Here is a 14,769-nt window from a genome sequence, read left to right as displayed (position 1 = left end):
GGTTATTCCACTTGGTATTCATCACCTACCTTTTTCGCATCCAGCAATCCCAGTGCATTGCTCTTTCAGAATTACAAATGAAAAGCTTTACACAACAATGGACGACCATACACTATTTCTATGCTGCTGCCACTGTAGTATTTGAGCATCTTGTACATACATTTAGGTATCAGTAATGAAGACACTGTATATTTTTTGCCCTATTTTTGCATGCTTCCAGCAGATATGAAAAAATGCCATGACTGTGTAGGAACAAGTGTGCAAACTGAAGTTGTCATGCTATTTCCAGTCTATGACTGTTACCTTTTTCTCTCCCTTGGAGATGGTGGTGATTCCATTAAAATGATCTCCGAGTGAATTAGGAACATGCACATAGCGAAGTCCCTGTGGCTCAATAATGCGGACATCCACCTAAAGGCAGGAAGCAAACATTAATATGAAGCATTGACAATGTTGTGCCAGGATCTCATGAACCCTCCATAGACAAACTCCAGCTGGGAGTTGGGATGCTCTTGAGAGTGCTCCTGTAGCGCTGGTCTCATTCATGGTGGGGATCCATACAGTGCTGAAAATAGACCATGATGGAAAGACAAAATAAAAATGTGTTCAAAGAATAGAAAGATTTTAGTGGAAACGCTCATTCTTCCTCTCTCTCCTATGGCGTGGGGCAAGTGGTGAGATAGGAGTCAAGGGTGATACCTTTGTTTATGCTGACAGCACAAAAGAGGCATGAAGTGACTCTGCCTAAGTGTTGCTCTGGGTTAGGAGGCCAGGAGGATGATGAGTTCTTACACTTGATGATGAGTTCTCTTCCTCTCTGCTCATGCTATTGACTGACAGAAAGTATTTTCCCTTTTGGTTGGATGGCCAAGGTGATTTGGAAAATAAAGGTTTTATCCTGTCAGCCTGAGATAAGGGCTTTTTCTGGTTATATTTCTGAATAGTTAGTACAACTACTAGGAGACAGGACATGGTGTCCTTTTCAGTAAGATTAACTCAGGCCTTCAGACATCTTGAAGCAGATCTCAGACTGCACCAAGGAAATGTGAGCAGCAAACTTCCATATACAGCTTGGGCTGAAGCCATGGAAAGCTGAAGATGACCTTTATGATAGAGGAACATGAGAATGCCAGATGGAAATGTCCAGCTAGCCCTGTATCCTGTGCCTGTTGATGGATGACAGAGGACACCTTTGGATGAGTGTAAGAAAGAGGGTGAGAATAAGACAAATGATTTTCTGGCAACCAGCTGTGGAGGGACTGTCATTCAGAAAACATCTGCTCCTATAGGACACTATCTCATGAAGTTGGGATTATTGTGAAAAGCACTGTTCCAAATAAATAGCAAATAGTGTTTGTTTTCCTTCAGTCAGGGCAAGTTTACACAAGGGTATATATAGGTCTCAGCTTGTTCGCCCAAGTGGTTCTGACGTGAGTCAGTCACGATTCAGGAGATGCCCAGCTGTGTTAGTATGAGAGGAGGCAGGACACATTTGCTCCTCACTCATGTAGCTACATAGCTCCTGGTTTGAAGTGTCTCATGCTGGTCTACACAGTGACCTTGAGGCTATTTGTACCGAGCCCATATAAAAGGAAGGAGGTGTAGATGAAGTGTCCTCCTGTGGAGCTCACAGGAACCTTGGCTGCTTCTTCCATGAGGATTCAACTGTGGGGTGCTGTCTACACACACCAGCTCTACTTTACCTCCATGTGCTTTGCCAAACGTCCTGGCTTCACAGAGATGGCATGCTCATAGGAGCTCAGTCTCCTTCGAATCATTTCATGGTAGTGAAGTTCAAATTGAATCCTCGTCCCTGGGGGCACATTCACTTCGGTTTTGAAGTTTTCCATATCCAAGGCATTGCTCCTGAAAAGTCAGCTGTGGGGTTATTTTGAGAAAATACAAGGAGAAAGAGAGCTTCTTTGTATTTTGGTTTAGAGTTATGCATTTGCTGGGTCTGATTCTAACTGTGGGCTATACCAGGGAACTGCAGTTATCTGTTAGCACAATACGTTTCATCAAGCCGAAAGCAGAAATACAAGTTAAATCCTGACAATTAAATATCAGAGTTGCTGTAAGTAAGCAACCCATTTTCCTTCCCAGGGTTCCCCCCTCATCTATATCCTCCTGGGGTGGGACACCTCAGTTCTCCTATGAATAAGTTCAGTACAATATCCATGTGCCAAAGTCTTTATACCTTACTATTCCGGCAGCTTTGCCTTTGGCTTTTGCTTGAGAGTACATTTTTCTGGCTTCAGATTTTTCCCGAATTTTGCTGGTAAATGTTATGCCATTGACATCCCTAGGAGAGAGAAGCACAGTCAGTTTGCAAAAGAAACAACTTTACAATTGACGACTGTTTCTTCACTTTAGAAAAACATCAGTGAAATCTAATCTGGTGGGAAATGAAATAACAAGGCTCTTGTTTAACTCCAAAGTAATGAAGTCTGGTTTCCAGTAGCTCTGTATCTTTTTCCCTCCCTGCTTTTTTACTTCAAGTAGCCAGCACTCTTGTACTCTGAGGAGAATCTCTCCCCCATCTCCTTCACACTTTCCCCATCCTTTGGGCAGGGCAGGCAGTTACTCATGTCATGGCTGTTTTGGAACATGGATCAGGATATGTCTCCTGACCAGCAAGCTGGCTGCTGCCTCTCTAAATGGATACCGAACCAGGTTACTTTCTTCCTGCTCAGTGAGGGCTCTAATTTGGGTCTCTCTCTCCTTTGATCTGGTGCCAAGTTGCACAAGACAGGTAGGAGCTTAGTCTATTTGAGACTTCTGTCCTTTTGTCAGAATTTGTTGATATTGGCCAATGGCCCAATAATTACTGCAGAGGAAAAGATGGATAGACAGACAGTATGATGACATCAGCTTTTTTTCCTTTGAGAAAGCCTGCTAAAATTACACTGAAGCCGGAAAATAATGAGGCGTTTTGCTTGTACAAATACTTCCCTCCCACCACATTCTGCCACCACATTGAACCCTGCCAGAGCACAAGGCTGATACCTGCCCACTACTTACATAGTAAAGTTGTCAATAAAAGCTCCTTTGGGGACTTCTACGTCAAACACTATGTGCTGGGACTTTTTTGCGTTATTCACCATTTTGGCTTGGATCATTGTGTTGGCCAACCGTGATGTTATAGTGGATTGAACTTTGTAGCTGTAAAGACCTATCTTGTCATCGTCCTCCACCTGTAATTGACAAAATTATTCTATAAATTTAGGACACAGCTGGAAAATGTGCCCTAGAGAACAATATCAACCCCTTTTATAGTCTCAGTGCCTTTTTTTCAACTGCTGTTCCTTACAATATGGCAGTTAGATGGGACATGAACTCAAGTTCAGGACACCTCCATATTTTAACTGGTAATTGTGGCAAGATACTCATGTGAATATAGTTCATTATAACATTTCAGCTGAAAGAGGGAATTCATTAAGCTGGAATGTTTTCCTTGCTTTTGACCATGCAACCAGTCCTTGGAATGACTGTAATGGTGCAATGTAGCATAGAAGGGTACACAGTAATCCTCAACATCATATACTGAGGAGGAGAGAGCTTACGTTTTCAATAAAACTCCTAAATAAAGGAGACCTGAAGCATTGGTTACTGACCTAGTCTTATAAATAGTTAAACCATAGCAGTGAGAGAACAGTATTAGACTGGTATATTAAGATATTATCTTTGTCTAATCACTTCTGATGCTTATTTCTTCATATATACCATACCCTTCTGCCCCCAGGAGAAGTTGTATAAACAGCATTGTGCAAACAGTGCTCTGTTTAAAGAAAATAGGTTAATACCCAACCAGCAGTAAAAACAAGGAACTGAACAAACAAAAGTATTGATTTCCAAAAAATGGTTAACTAGAAAATCACTTTGTTCAGTATTATGTTCCACAGAGGAAGAAAAAAACTCACCAGATCTCCTACATACCCCCAGTCGGATGTGCTTCGCTGGAAAAGAAAAATATGGAGAAAGTATTTCAGCAAAGCTAAGAACACAGACTGTGGCTGTTTCAAGACAGGGATCAGACAGTAGTAACATCTAAAAGCTGCTTTCCAAGATGATGAGAATTGGTTTGAGTTCTCAGACTTAGTGTGCATATTTCTTTTGTCTTATTTTATGTATTTATACTGGGATGTTGGAGCATGTGATCTCCCAGCTAGACTTAGAGGCTATCAAAACCAGAAGGACAGCTAGCTTCCTCTGTCTTTATTTTTTATAGAAAGCATTCCCTTCTAGAACAAAAACATTCTTCCTGAAAGCAAAATGTGCTGGCAAAAAAATCATACTCAGAAATCCTAGCTTTTAACACAAAAATTATCTTTTTTGGTTTTTTCTAGGAAAAGTGGAAAAATCTCAAAATTCAGACCTCTTATCTCATTTTCATTTATGTTATAGAATATATATTTATATTATTGTATTATACGCAATATGTATGTATACAAAAACATATTGCATAATTGATATTACATTTATATACCTATAAATGTAAAGTCAGTTATGCATGCACTGCTTAGAAGAGCTGAAACTGTTCATTAATGGTGGGCTTTTTCCCTGCTGTATTAATATTTCCATTTGAAATCTCTATGAAGAGGTGGTGACATCTTGTGGCCATTTGAATCATTCTGTTTAATTTCCTAAAACTTAAACTTGCACGAGTAACCCTGGGATTGGATTTGGCTCGCCTAGTTCTAGGGGGAGATGCAATTGCTTAATGCAGCTATCTACTTCGGTGTTATCATCACAACTAGGCAAACTTAGCTCTTTGCAGTCAATGGAGCAATCCCTTTCATCTGAAAATAGATACTCCCCTTCGGTTGAATGAGTCCTGCCCTAAACCGTGCTGACCGTACTGATCAGAAGAGTGGGTACCCAGTGCTGCTGGTGGTGCCCAAGAGTACCACCCTGGCCTTCAGCTGGAGCTCCAGGAGATCGTGAGGTTCCTGTAGGTTTTGCATGATATCTGCCAGCCAGTAAGATGTCTTGGACTCCCTGTGCTAGCTCACACAGTGCTGGATACGTACATCTAGGCAGCTGAACTGAGCCATTCAACTCCACTGATGATGAGCAGGAACTTAGGGAGACTAGTTCAGATACCGATGGCTAAATTATAAAAATGTGCCAAAACATACCAGTTTCAGTAGCACTTGAATCGAAGAGGACCCAAAACCACAGAAGACGCTCATGAAAACTGCATTAGTCACAGAGTGTATGTAAGAGTTGCTATACAGTTACTAAGTCCATTTGCAGCTAATTACTATACTGTTACTAGGAAAATCTTGGGCTGCATAAGAGATGATACATGTCATAGCAATATCATTTTAACAACATGACTTTAAGGATCCTTTAAAGCCAGGATTTCCACCTGCCTGAGAACAAATGCGGGCTTTTATTTACTAGCTATACAGGCTCCACCTGAAACATTCCAACTGGGATTTCAGGATCTGGAAGTTGATTGCTCTCCAGAGATCCGGTGCAAAGCCTGATGGACTGATCCTGGCTCAGTCCATCCTGACACCTCACAAACATCACTGTACAGGAAACTGGACCCTTCACATCCGATAAAGAACCAGACCGTGAAGAATGGCTGTTGTCCCCCCACGTACCCTTGGCACAGGAAACATCACCAGCATGAATACAAATTAAGACTAAACCAAACTTAACTGAAACAAATTTAATTTTGAAAAGATGAAGACCAAGACCTTAGCAGAGAGGGGATTTGTTTTATTGTGGTACTTTTCTGGTTCTCAGAAGAGCTGAGGGTTCCCGTCTCACTTTACAAATGGTGCTTAAAACTTTCAGGATGCCCAGGTTTCCTTCCTGTTTGTTTTTATGAGGGTGGAGGAGAAGAGGGAGGTACTGATGGAGTTGTGAGCGTATCGCTTGCACATGTCGTGACTTCCACTGCAGTTGTTAGCGATCAGACATGGGCTGGGCCAACCATCCCCCTAGGATCTCAAAGGTTGCAGAGGGCAGCCACTCCAACAGGTCAGGAGGACAGAGCTGTAGATAACTGTACTTCAGGTTTGAGAGCTGGTGTGGTTACTTAGAACATGGGCTTTGTAGGGACTTCTGTGGCATATGAGACTCGTGCTATTTCTGGCATGAGGATTCATGGCTGATCCTTCCCTTTAAGCCACATCCAGATCTGCTGATGACTGCACTACATCAAAACAGTATCTTGTGCAATATGTGTGGCAAATTGTTAATTAGGGTGGAGACAACAAATGCCTCAGGAACTGTTTTAAGGATCTGGTCTTGACAGCTGCTGGGCCCTGTCTTCAGGTGCTAAGACCTGTCTTCTCCTGACACCTGTGCAGGCTATACATATTTAGCCCTCCATAACGATCTTTGTTCAAATCACTGTGCATGAATGTTGCAACTACTATGCAGTCTACCATCAAGAAAATATTGGGTACTTTAAGCTAACTTTTATCCAGGGCTACTGGCCCTGACTCCTCCTGTCCTGTCTGTGGAGGAAGAAGACAGGGTGTCCAAGGGAGGAAAGCATTACAAGAGGTAACACATTACAAGAGATTGCAGTTTTTACATCATCTATGGGATGCTTAGCTTGCCATTGCTTTCAAGTTGCAGTTCACAGGCTACTTCTGAGGTGTGACTTACTTAGTAAAACAAGGAATGCAGATTCAGAGATCTTATACTGCATTTGAAGGGAATTACTTTTCTACTGAGGCATGAAAAAGGTTGAAAAGCAGATGCCCAGCATGAGAAATTAGAAAGAAGTTGACAACTACATGGCATGTCCTCCCAGTTCTTTCTTTCCTCATAGGTTCACTTGTTTTCATGTGAGTCATTTCCTAAGCATCTTTTAACACACTGCAATTTGATTGCAGCCTCTTCAGACTCCTTTTGGGGATCATGACCCTTACCGTGAGGTGCAAGAAGAGCAATTTCAAACCTGAGGCTTGGCAGACTTTGACTTCACAGTGCTGCAGATGGATCCTGGTCTCTCTGGTTGCATATATACCCTGGGAGCTGGGGGGCTCTCCAGCCAGCTAATTCCACCCTCTCTCTGCTTCCATATTTCCTTCCTGTGCTGGTTCTCATGGAGAGGAAACCAGGCAGGCAGAGCAGTAAGGAAATAGGTGTGATCTTACCTGGCTCTGGACAGCCAGAGATCAGGACCAAGACTGGGGGACATGCTACAGAACATCCTGCCTCACAGTCTAGACACAAGCTCCGTTATCTATCTCCAAAACAGAGATAACGGCAGTACATCATCATATAGACGTTCACAAGGTTACCTACATTCCAGCCCATGGGGCGCTCTGTTTCTGTGGTCACGAGGACCATCTACATACCTGAGATACAGTATTTTTGGAATTACTCAGGAGCAAATATTTTTCACCAGAATACCTGACCTGGACATAGAAAACAATTGTTTCTATTTAGCACTAGTAGGTTCTTGCGGAGGAGTTCTGTTGTCTTGTTGCCAATGGGTGAGTGAGCTGATTGTAGAAAAACATAGTGCTAAAATGATAATTTGGAAGACAGTCTTCCTTTAGTACTTAACAGTGAGTAACTGCATGCCTGCTGTTGGCCCGGAGCTACTGTCTCAAGCTGTTTCACGTAGTTCTGTTTAATCTCATTTATTAATATTTTAGTGACTCAACTAACATAAGGGCAGCTCATCCTATAGCTGAGATCTTAGTTCTTCTGGTTTGCAAAGACTCATTTGATAGCTAAAGGATGGGAAATAATATATGGGAATATAAGGAATAACTGGTGTAATAAAACCACTAGTAAAACTGCAAATTACTGCATTCATATGTCTATATCACTATGTATCCCAAAAGTTGGGGAACAGAGGCAACATAATACATATGGCACTAATACAGACATGTTGGAAAGAAATTATGCCCTGAAGAAGTGTGGCTAGAGAGGATTTCTGCTTAGATCATAATTAAATTATTTAAACATTTGTCTGGCAGATGTGAGCTGGCTTGATTCATATTTATGCTAAAATCTTCCATTTTTCTGGCAGTGTAACGGAGGCTTTAGATACCAATAAGTTACACTTACACTCTGTGTGAGGCCCCCAGAAGAATCATGTTTGCCTGTGCTTAACTTCAAAGATGCTGGGAAATCCAACTTTACTCAAGAGGATCTTTTGTTTTCACTATATTGAACAAACTCAAGAAAGGCAGCACCAGAGTTTGGTGGAGGACAAGGTCCACTCTGATCACCTTTTCTTTCATTCAGTGTAATAAAAATTAATACCTTCAAACAACTGATTTCATGATTATTATAATTATTTACTACTGTGTAAAACACAAGAAAACTCCTGCAATGCTGTTTTAAATGTTTCTGTTTCAGAAGCTGACAGAATACAGTGATGTGCAACCCTTCAGCATGTTGGAAACAAATTTTCTTCCCTGGTCCCAGACTCCACTAGCTCATTACCCTTGTGACACTGTGCTGCACTCTTTTGACCTGACTTAAATATGAATGAATGGGCTAACTGCAGGTCTGAAAGGTTTCAGCCTACATTGCCAGTATCTGAAGTCCTTTTCCATATTCTCATGGAAAAGCCTCACCAGTGTCAATGGGATTTTTCCCACACATGAAGTTAGACAGATAAGTATCTCCATTATTTAGCATCTGCATTATGGTCCTTAGGAGCACAGATATGGAACAAAGCCTTGTTGTGCTAGGTGCTACATAAAGGATAGTAGAAATTCTTATCCCAACGAGAGAGATGGAGATCTCAATGCATATAAGGACCTGCTGGTCCCACCTGATTGCACACTCACAACCCTTGACATGGAACAAGCCACCTGAAGAGAGCTCCTGGGCATTCTTTCTTCCCTATTTTTGAAGCATTTCTGGGTACTGTACCTGGTACCTGCCATTTCTTGTCTTGGAATTTGAAGGAAATCCATCTAGTTCTAGGTCAATCAGGTTTTCCACTTCCTAGAGGAGAAAGAGGAAGAAAGAGGTGTTGCTGCTGCCTTACTGTTTGATTTATCACTTGATTTACTATTGATTAGCACTCTAATGGAATTCCAAAGGGAATTTACCTCCCCTTGGTGCAAATGGGGAGCAGAGGCACAAACCGTATCAGAGCAAAATGCTGCATCTTCACACATTCAGTTTCCTTCTGTGACCAACTAGCTCTATATACTCTTAAAAGATCAGGACCTTTGCCATCAGTTTACAACCTTTCCTTCTGAAACAAGGAGTAATATTTAACGCACTGAAATGACCATAAAAAGCAAGAAGCAGATTATCATCAGGATGGGTCTAGCCATGGTAACTACAGCACTTCAGATATTGATTTCACTTAAGCCAGCAAGATCAGAGAAATTCTGCTCAAACTACCAGAAATTGTCTCTGGTTTTATACGAATATACCTGAGAACTAAATTTGTTCCATTGACATCAAAGGAACATCAAGTCTTTTCCAAGTGCAAAGCTGCATTGATTCAATTAGAAGCGTGGTTCTTACAGAATAGCAATACTCTTAATTAAAGTTTGTTGGAAGTTTAATTTATGGTAATAAAGAAGTTTAAGTTCATGAGCTGCTCTCCAACTTATATGATAGCATACACACAAAGGTTTGGACAAAATTAACTGATATTGTTTAAGCACATTGATGTTAAACTGATATGGCATCTATGGTTAGAAAGGACCACAGGTCTGGAATATTCTTCCTGGGAATTACAAACTCAGGATAAAAATCTCACTGTGTCATGAAAAGTGCTGTAAGAAGATAGAAAAAGAGGATATCCCTGCTCACTAATTCTTTTTGTTAATCTTGCAAAGGAAAAGAAAGCTTCACACCATCCCCGTTCATTTCACAGAAATACTGCAATATGGCAATGTGGAAATGGGTGTAGACACCCAAACCTAAGTTCACCCGAGTCTAGGGGTTTAAATTTGGACTAGGCTTCAGAGTCAAAGCTATAAATATACTTTTCATCATTTTGTTATCCTAAGCAATTACAAGCTCTTCTATAAATGATCTCATCCCTCAGCTGAGGAATGTACAGTCAATAGGATCTTAACTCCATATTTGAACTCCTGTTAAAAACCTGAGGCCATATGAAGCTTTGCTGAAGTTCATAGTGGTCCATACAGGAGATCCCATCACAAAGATATCTAGGTGCTCTGTTTCTGCTTATTCCAGGGAAACAAAATATAAAATATGTTGAATGTCTGAGCATAGAAGCCCACTTGAATGTTTGAAGGTTAAAACCACCAGAAAAGGCAAAGTCGAGGTAAAAATATGAATCCTGCTTGAAAAGAAACTTGGAGTTATGCCTGTACTATCCCAACTTTAATAATACTAAAAAAGCAACCCTATGAATGACAGGTGAAAAGCAATTATCAGAACAATCCCATTTACAGCTAAAAGTAGAAGAGAATTCATGCGATACAAGCAGAGCTATGAAGCAATGACCCAGTTCTGCTCCCACCGGTCAGCTGCAGCTTCAATGTTGACTTCAGCACGGAAGGGACACTTAAGCCCTGCCTTGAAATACTCACATCTGGGATTTCATCGATAACAAGATCAAAGCTTCCTACTCCTGAAATGAGGAACAAAACCAGGAAGGTGATCAGATGCTTCATTTTCTTCCTGCTTGTCTCCTGAGAACAGCCTGCATAGGTACTAAACACAAGATCTTTCCTTCTCTGAGACAAGTTCAAGGAAACAGCTCAGGGTTATGCAGTATTTTGAACAAAGTTTTGAAACGCTGACTTTGTTTAGGCCATAGGTAAATATTTGCATTGCAACGCAAGTCTGAGCTGTGGTGCCTGAGCAAGGGTTATCCAAATAATGTCTTCACTAGCCTCTGCCCTTGATAAAAGCTCAGCCTTGGATAGGCTCACTTCTTGCTTTTGTAGCTTCCCATGATGTTTAACTAATTTTCTGCTAGGTGCAGACCTTGCAGTATCCAAAACTTTGAAAGATCAAAGCAAGAACTCACTCCTAGCTTGTTTGTTTATAGTAAACGAGGTGAAGACTGGTTGTCAGAGTGATAGAGGCAGCAACGTTGTGCTTCTCCAAGGGTCTTCCCACCCAGCCATCTCACAGTGGTTGGCAGAGACCTTTGGGCTGGATCCTGACACACACAAATACCCTTTTTCCATTCTGGCTGGGAAAGGATCGTAGCTGGTGGTGCGATAGTTCTAGTTTTTCAAAGCTGGTCATGTGAAAACATCTGATGGTATTTTCAGATGCATGTAGTACGGCTCCTGGGTGCTTTTGAAACTGTTTTGGCCTCCCTGCCTCTGGGTACTTCAAGAGATGGGATAAAGTAAGCCAGCAAAGCAAAAGGGGAACAGAAGGGAGGAAGCAGGTTTCTGGCAAAAGGAGCTGGGGTACCCCTTCCACTCTTGCAGCAAGAAAGGAAATTTGCAGATATCTAGGCAGCTTCAATGGCAAATTACTATGTGAACCCCGGGACAAAACAGCAGACAAGATCATATCATATCATATCATATCATATCATATCATATCATATCATATCATCATAGAATCATAGAATCATTTAGGTTGGAAAAGACCTTTAAGATCATCCAGTCCAACCATTAACCTAATACTACCAAGTCCACCGCTAAACCAGTTAAGGGTAGAGTAACAATTTCATGTTTCCTGGCTTGGTGGCTGGATTATTTTTTAATGAAAGTAAAACTAGGAATCATTAAGGTTGGAAAGGACCTCTAAGATCATCAGTCCAACCATCAACCCAACACCACCATGCCCACTAAACCATGTCCCAAAGTGCCACGTCTACCTGTTTTTTGAACAGCTCCAGGGATGGTGACTCCACCACCTCTCTGGGCAGCCTGTTCCAATGTTTGACCACTCTTTCAGTGAAGAAATTTTTCCTCATACCCAGTCTAAACCTCCCCTGATGCAACTTGAGGCTATTTCCTCTCATCCTGTCACTAACTACTTGGGAGAAGAGACCAACACCCACCTCACTACAACTTCCTTTCAGGTAGTTGTAGAGAGCGATAAGGTCTCCCCTCAACCTCCTCTTCTCCAGACTAAACAACCCCAGTTCCCTCAGCCGCTCCTCATAAGGCCTGTGCTCCAGACCCTTCACCAGCTTTGTTGCCCTTCTCTGGACACGCTCCAGCACCTCAATGTCTTTCTTGTATTGAGGGGCCCAAAACTGGACACAGTATTCCAGGTGCGGCCTCACCAGTGCCGAGTACAGGGGAACAATCACCTCCCTGCTCCTGCTGGCTACACTATTCCTGATACAAGCCAGGATGCTGTTGGCCTTCTTGGCCACCTGGGCACACTGCTGGCTCATGTTCAGCCGGCTGTCTACCAACACCCCCAGGTCCTTTTCGGCCAGGCACCTTTCCAGCCACTCTTCCCCAAGCCTGTAGCGTTGCATGGGGTTGTTGTGACCCAAGTGCAGGACCCGGCACTTGGCCTCGTTGAACCTCATACAATTGATCTCGGCCCATTGATCCAGCCTGTCCAGATCCCTCTGCAGGGCCATCCTACCCTTCAGCAGATCGACACTCCCACCCAGCTTGGTGTCATCTGCAAACTTACTGAGGGCACACTCATCCCCTCATCCAGATCATCGATAAAGGTATTAAACAAGGCTGGCCCCAAACCTGAGCCCTGGGGAACACTGCTTGTGACCGGTCACCAACTGCATTTAACTCTGTTTACCACAACTCTCTGGGCTCGGCCATCCAGCTAGTTTTTTACCCAGTGAAGACTACACCTGCCTAAGCCATGAGCCGCCAGCTTCCTAAGAATTCTGTGGGAGACGGTGTCAAAGGCTTTACTGAAGTCCAGGTAGATGGCATCCACAGGCTTTCCTTCATCCACCAGGCAGGTCACCAGGTCATAGAAGGAGATCAGGTTGGTCAAGCAGGACCTGCCTTTCATGAACCCATGCTGGCTGGGCCTGATCCCCTGGTTGACCTGCACATGCCTGCTGAGCGTACTCAAGATGAACCGCTCCATAATCTTCCCCAGCACTGAGGTCAGGGTGACAGGTCTGTAGTTGCCTGGAATCCTCCTTCCAGCCCTTCTTGTAGATGGGCGTCACATTGGCAAGCCTCCAGTCATCTGGGAGCTCCGCTGTTAAACAGGACTGCTGATAAATGATGGAGAGTGGCTTATCAAGCTCCTCTGCCAGCTCCCTCAGTACTCTTGGGTGGATCCCATCTGGCCCCATAGACTTGTGAGTGTCCATGTGGCATAGCAGGTCATTAACCGCTTCCTCCTGGATTATGGGAGCTTTATTCTGCTCCTTGTCCTTGTCTTTCAGCTCAGGGGGCTGAATACCCTGGGGATGACTGGTCTGGCTATTAAAGACAGAGGCAAAGGTGGCATTATTTACCTCACCCTTTTCCTCATCCTTGGTGGCAATGTTCCCCCCTGCATCCAATAAAGGATGGAGATTCTTCTTGTCTCTCTTTTTGTTGTTAATGTATTTGTAGAAACATTTTTTATTATCTCTTACAACAGTGGCCAGATTGAGTTCTAGCTGCGCTTTTGCCTTTCTGATTTCCTTTCTGCATGACCTAACGAGATCCCTGTACTCTTCCTGAGTTGTCTACCCCTTCTTCCAAAGGCAGTAGGCTCTCCTTTTTTCCCTGAGTCCCAGCAAAAGCTCCCTGTTCAGCCAGGCCAGTCGTTTTCCCTGCCGGTTGGTCTTACAGCACATGGGGACAGCCCGCTCCTGTGCCTTTAAGGCTTCCTTCTTGAAGAAGGCCCAGCCTTCCTGGAGCCCTTTGCCTATCAGAACTGCCTCCCAAGGGACTTTCCCAACCCGTGTCCTGATCAGGCCAAAGTCTGCCCTCCGGAAGTCCATGGTAGTGGTTTTGCTGGCCCCCCTCCTTACTTTGCTAAGAATAGAAAACTCTATCATATCATGGTTGCTAAGCCCAAGACGTCCTCCAACCATGACATCTCCCATGAGTCCTTCTCTGCTTGTAAACAGCAGGTCAAGCGAGGCACCTCCCCTGGTAGGCTCACTTACCAGCTGTGTCAGGGAGTTATCCTCCACACGCTCCAGGAACCTCCTAGACTGTTTCCTCTCTGCTGTGCTGTATTTCCAGCAGATGTCTGGCAAGTTGAAGTCCCCCCCAAGGACAAGGGCTAGCGATTGTGAGACTTCTGCCAGCCTCTTATGGAATGCTTCATCTACCTCTTCATCCTGGTTCGGTGGTGTATAACAGACACCCAGCAGGACATCTGCCTTGTTGGCCTTCCCCTGCATCCTTAGCCATAAGCACTTGACCTTATCATCACAATTGTTGAACTCCGTACAATCGAAACACTCCCTAACGTACAGAGCCAGCCCACTGCCTCTCCTTCTTTGCCTGTCCCTTCTGAAGAGCTTATAGCCATCCAGTGCAGCACTCCAGTCATGAGAGTCATCCCACCACTAAGTCATAGCTATCCTGCTGCAGAATGGCTTCCAGCTCCTCCTGTTTGTTGCCCATGCTGCGTGCATTGGTGTAGATGCACTTGAGCTGGGCTATCGATTTCACCCCCAACATTGCAATGCCACCCTGGGCTCCTCTCTAGTGAGCCTGGTTATATCCCTTTCCCCCTTCAAACCTAGTTTAAAGCCCTCTCGATGAGCCCCACCAACTCATGAGCAAGAATCCTTTTCCCCCTTGGAGACAGCTGAACTCCATTTGTTGCCAGCAGGCCTGGTGCCATGTAAACCTTTCCATGATTGAAAAAAACCTCAAATTCCACTGATGACACCAGCCTCTGAGCCACATGTTAATCAGCTGAGCTTTCCTGTTC

The 14,769-nt window shown here is 43.5% G+C and overlaps 1 protein-coding gene across 2 annotated transcripts in view; it reads right to left on the bottom strand.

The window, feature by feature from the left end:
• The window catches only part of ITIH2 (inter-alpha-trypsin inhibitor heavy chain 2), a 28,618-nt gene extending 18,020 nt beyond the window's left edge, over positions 1 to 10,598 (bottom strand). For both annotated transcript variants that reach the window (XM_009492565.2, XM_009492566.2), the window contains exons 1-7: positions 10,515 to 10,598; positions 8,866 to 8,940; positions 3,921 to 3,956; positions 3,022 to 3,194; positions 2,198 to 2,302; positions 1,704 to 1,866; positions 304 to 411 (exon numbers count right to left, since the gene is read on the bottom strand). In XM_009492565.2, the coding sequence (XP_009490840.1) occupies positions 304 to 411; positions 1,704 to 1,866; positions 2,198 to 2,302; positions 3,022 to 3,194; positions 3,921 to 3,956; positions 8,866 to 8,940; positions 10,515 to 10,598 (744 nt within the window). The remainder of the gene's footprint in view (positions 1 to 303; positions 412 to 1,703; positions 1,867 to 2,197; positions 2,303 to 3,021; positions 3,195 to 3,920; positions 3,957 to 8,865; positions 8,941 to 10,514) is intronic.
• Positions 10,599 to 14,769: the final 4,171 nt, after the last annotated feature.

Source organism: Pelecanus crispus, chromosome 1, assembly GCF_030463565.1.
Source record: "Pelecanus crispus isolate bPelCri1 chromosome 1, bPelCri1.pri, whole genome shotgun sequence".
NCBI lineage: Eukaryota > Metazoa > Chordata > Aves > Pelecaniformes > Pelecanidae > Pelecanus > Pelecanus crispus.
This window is presented reverse-complemented; position numbering and strand designations above follow the sequence as displayed.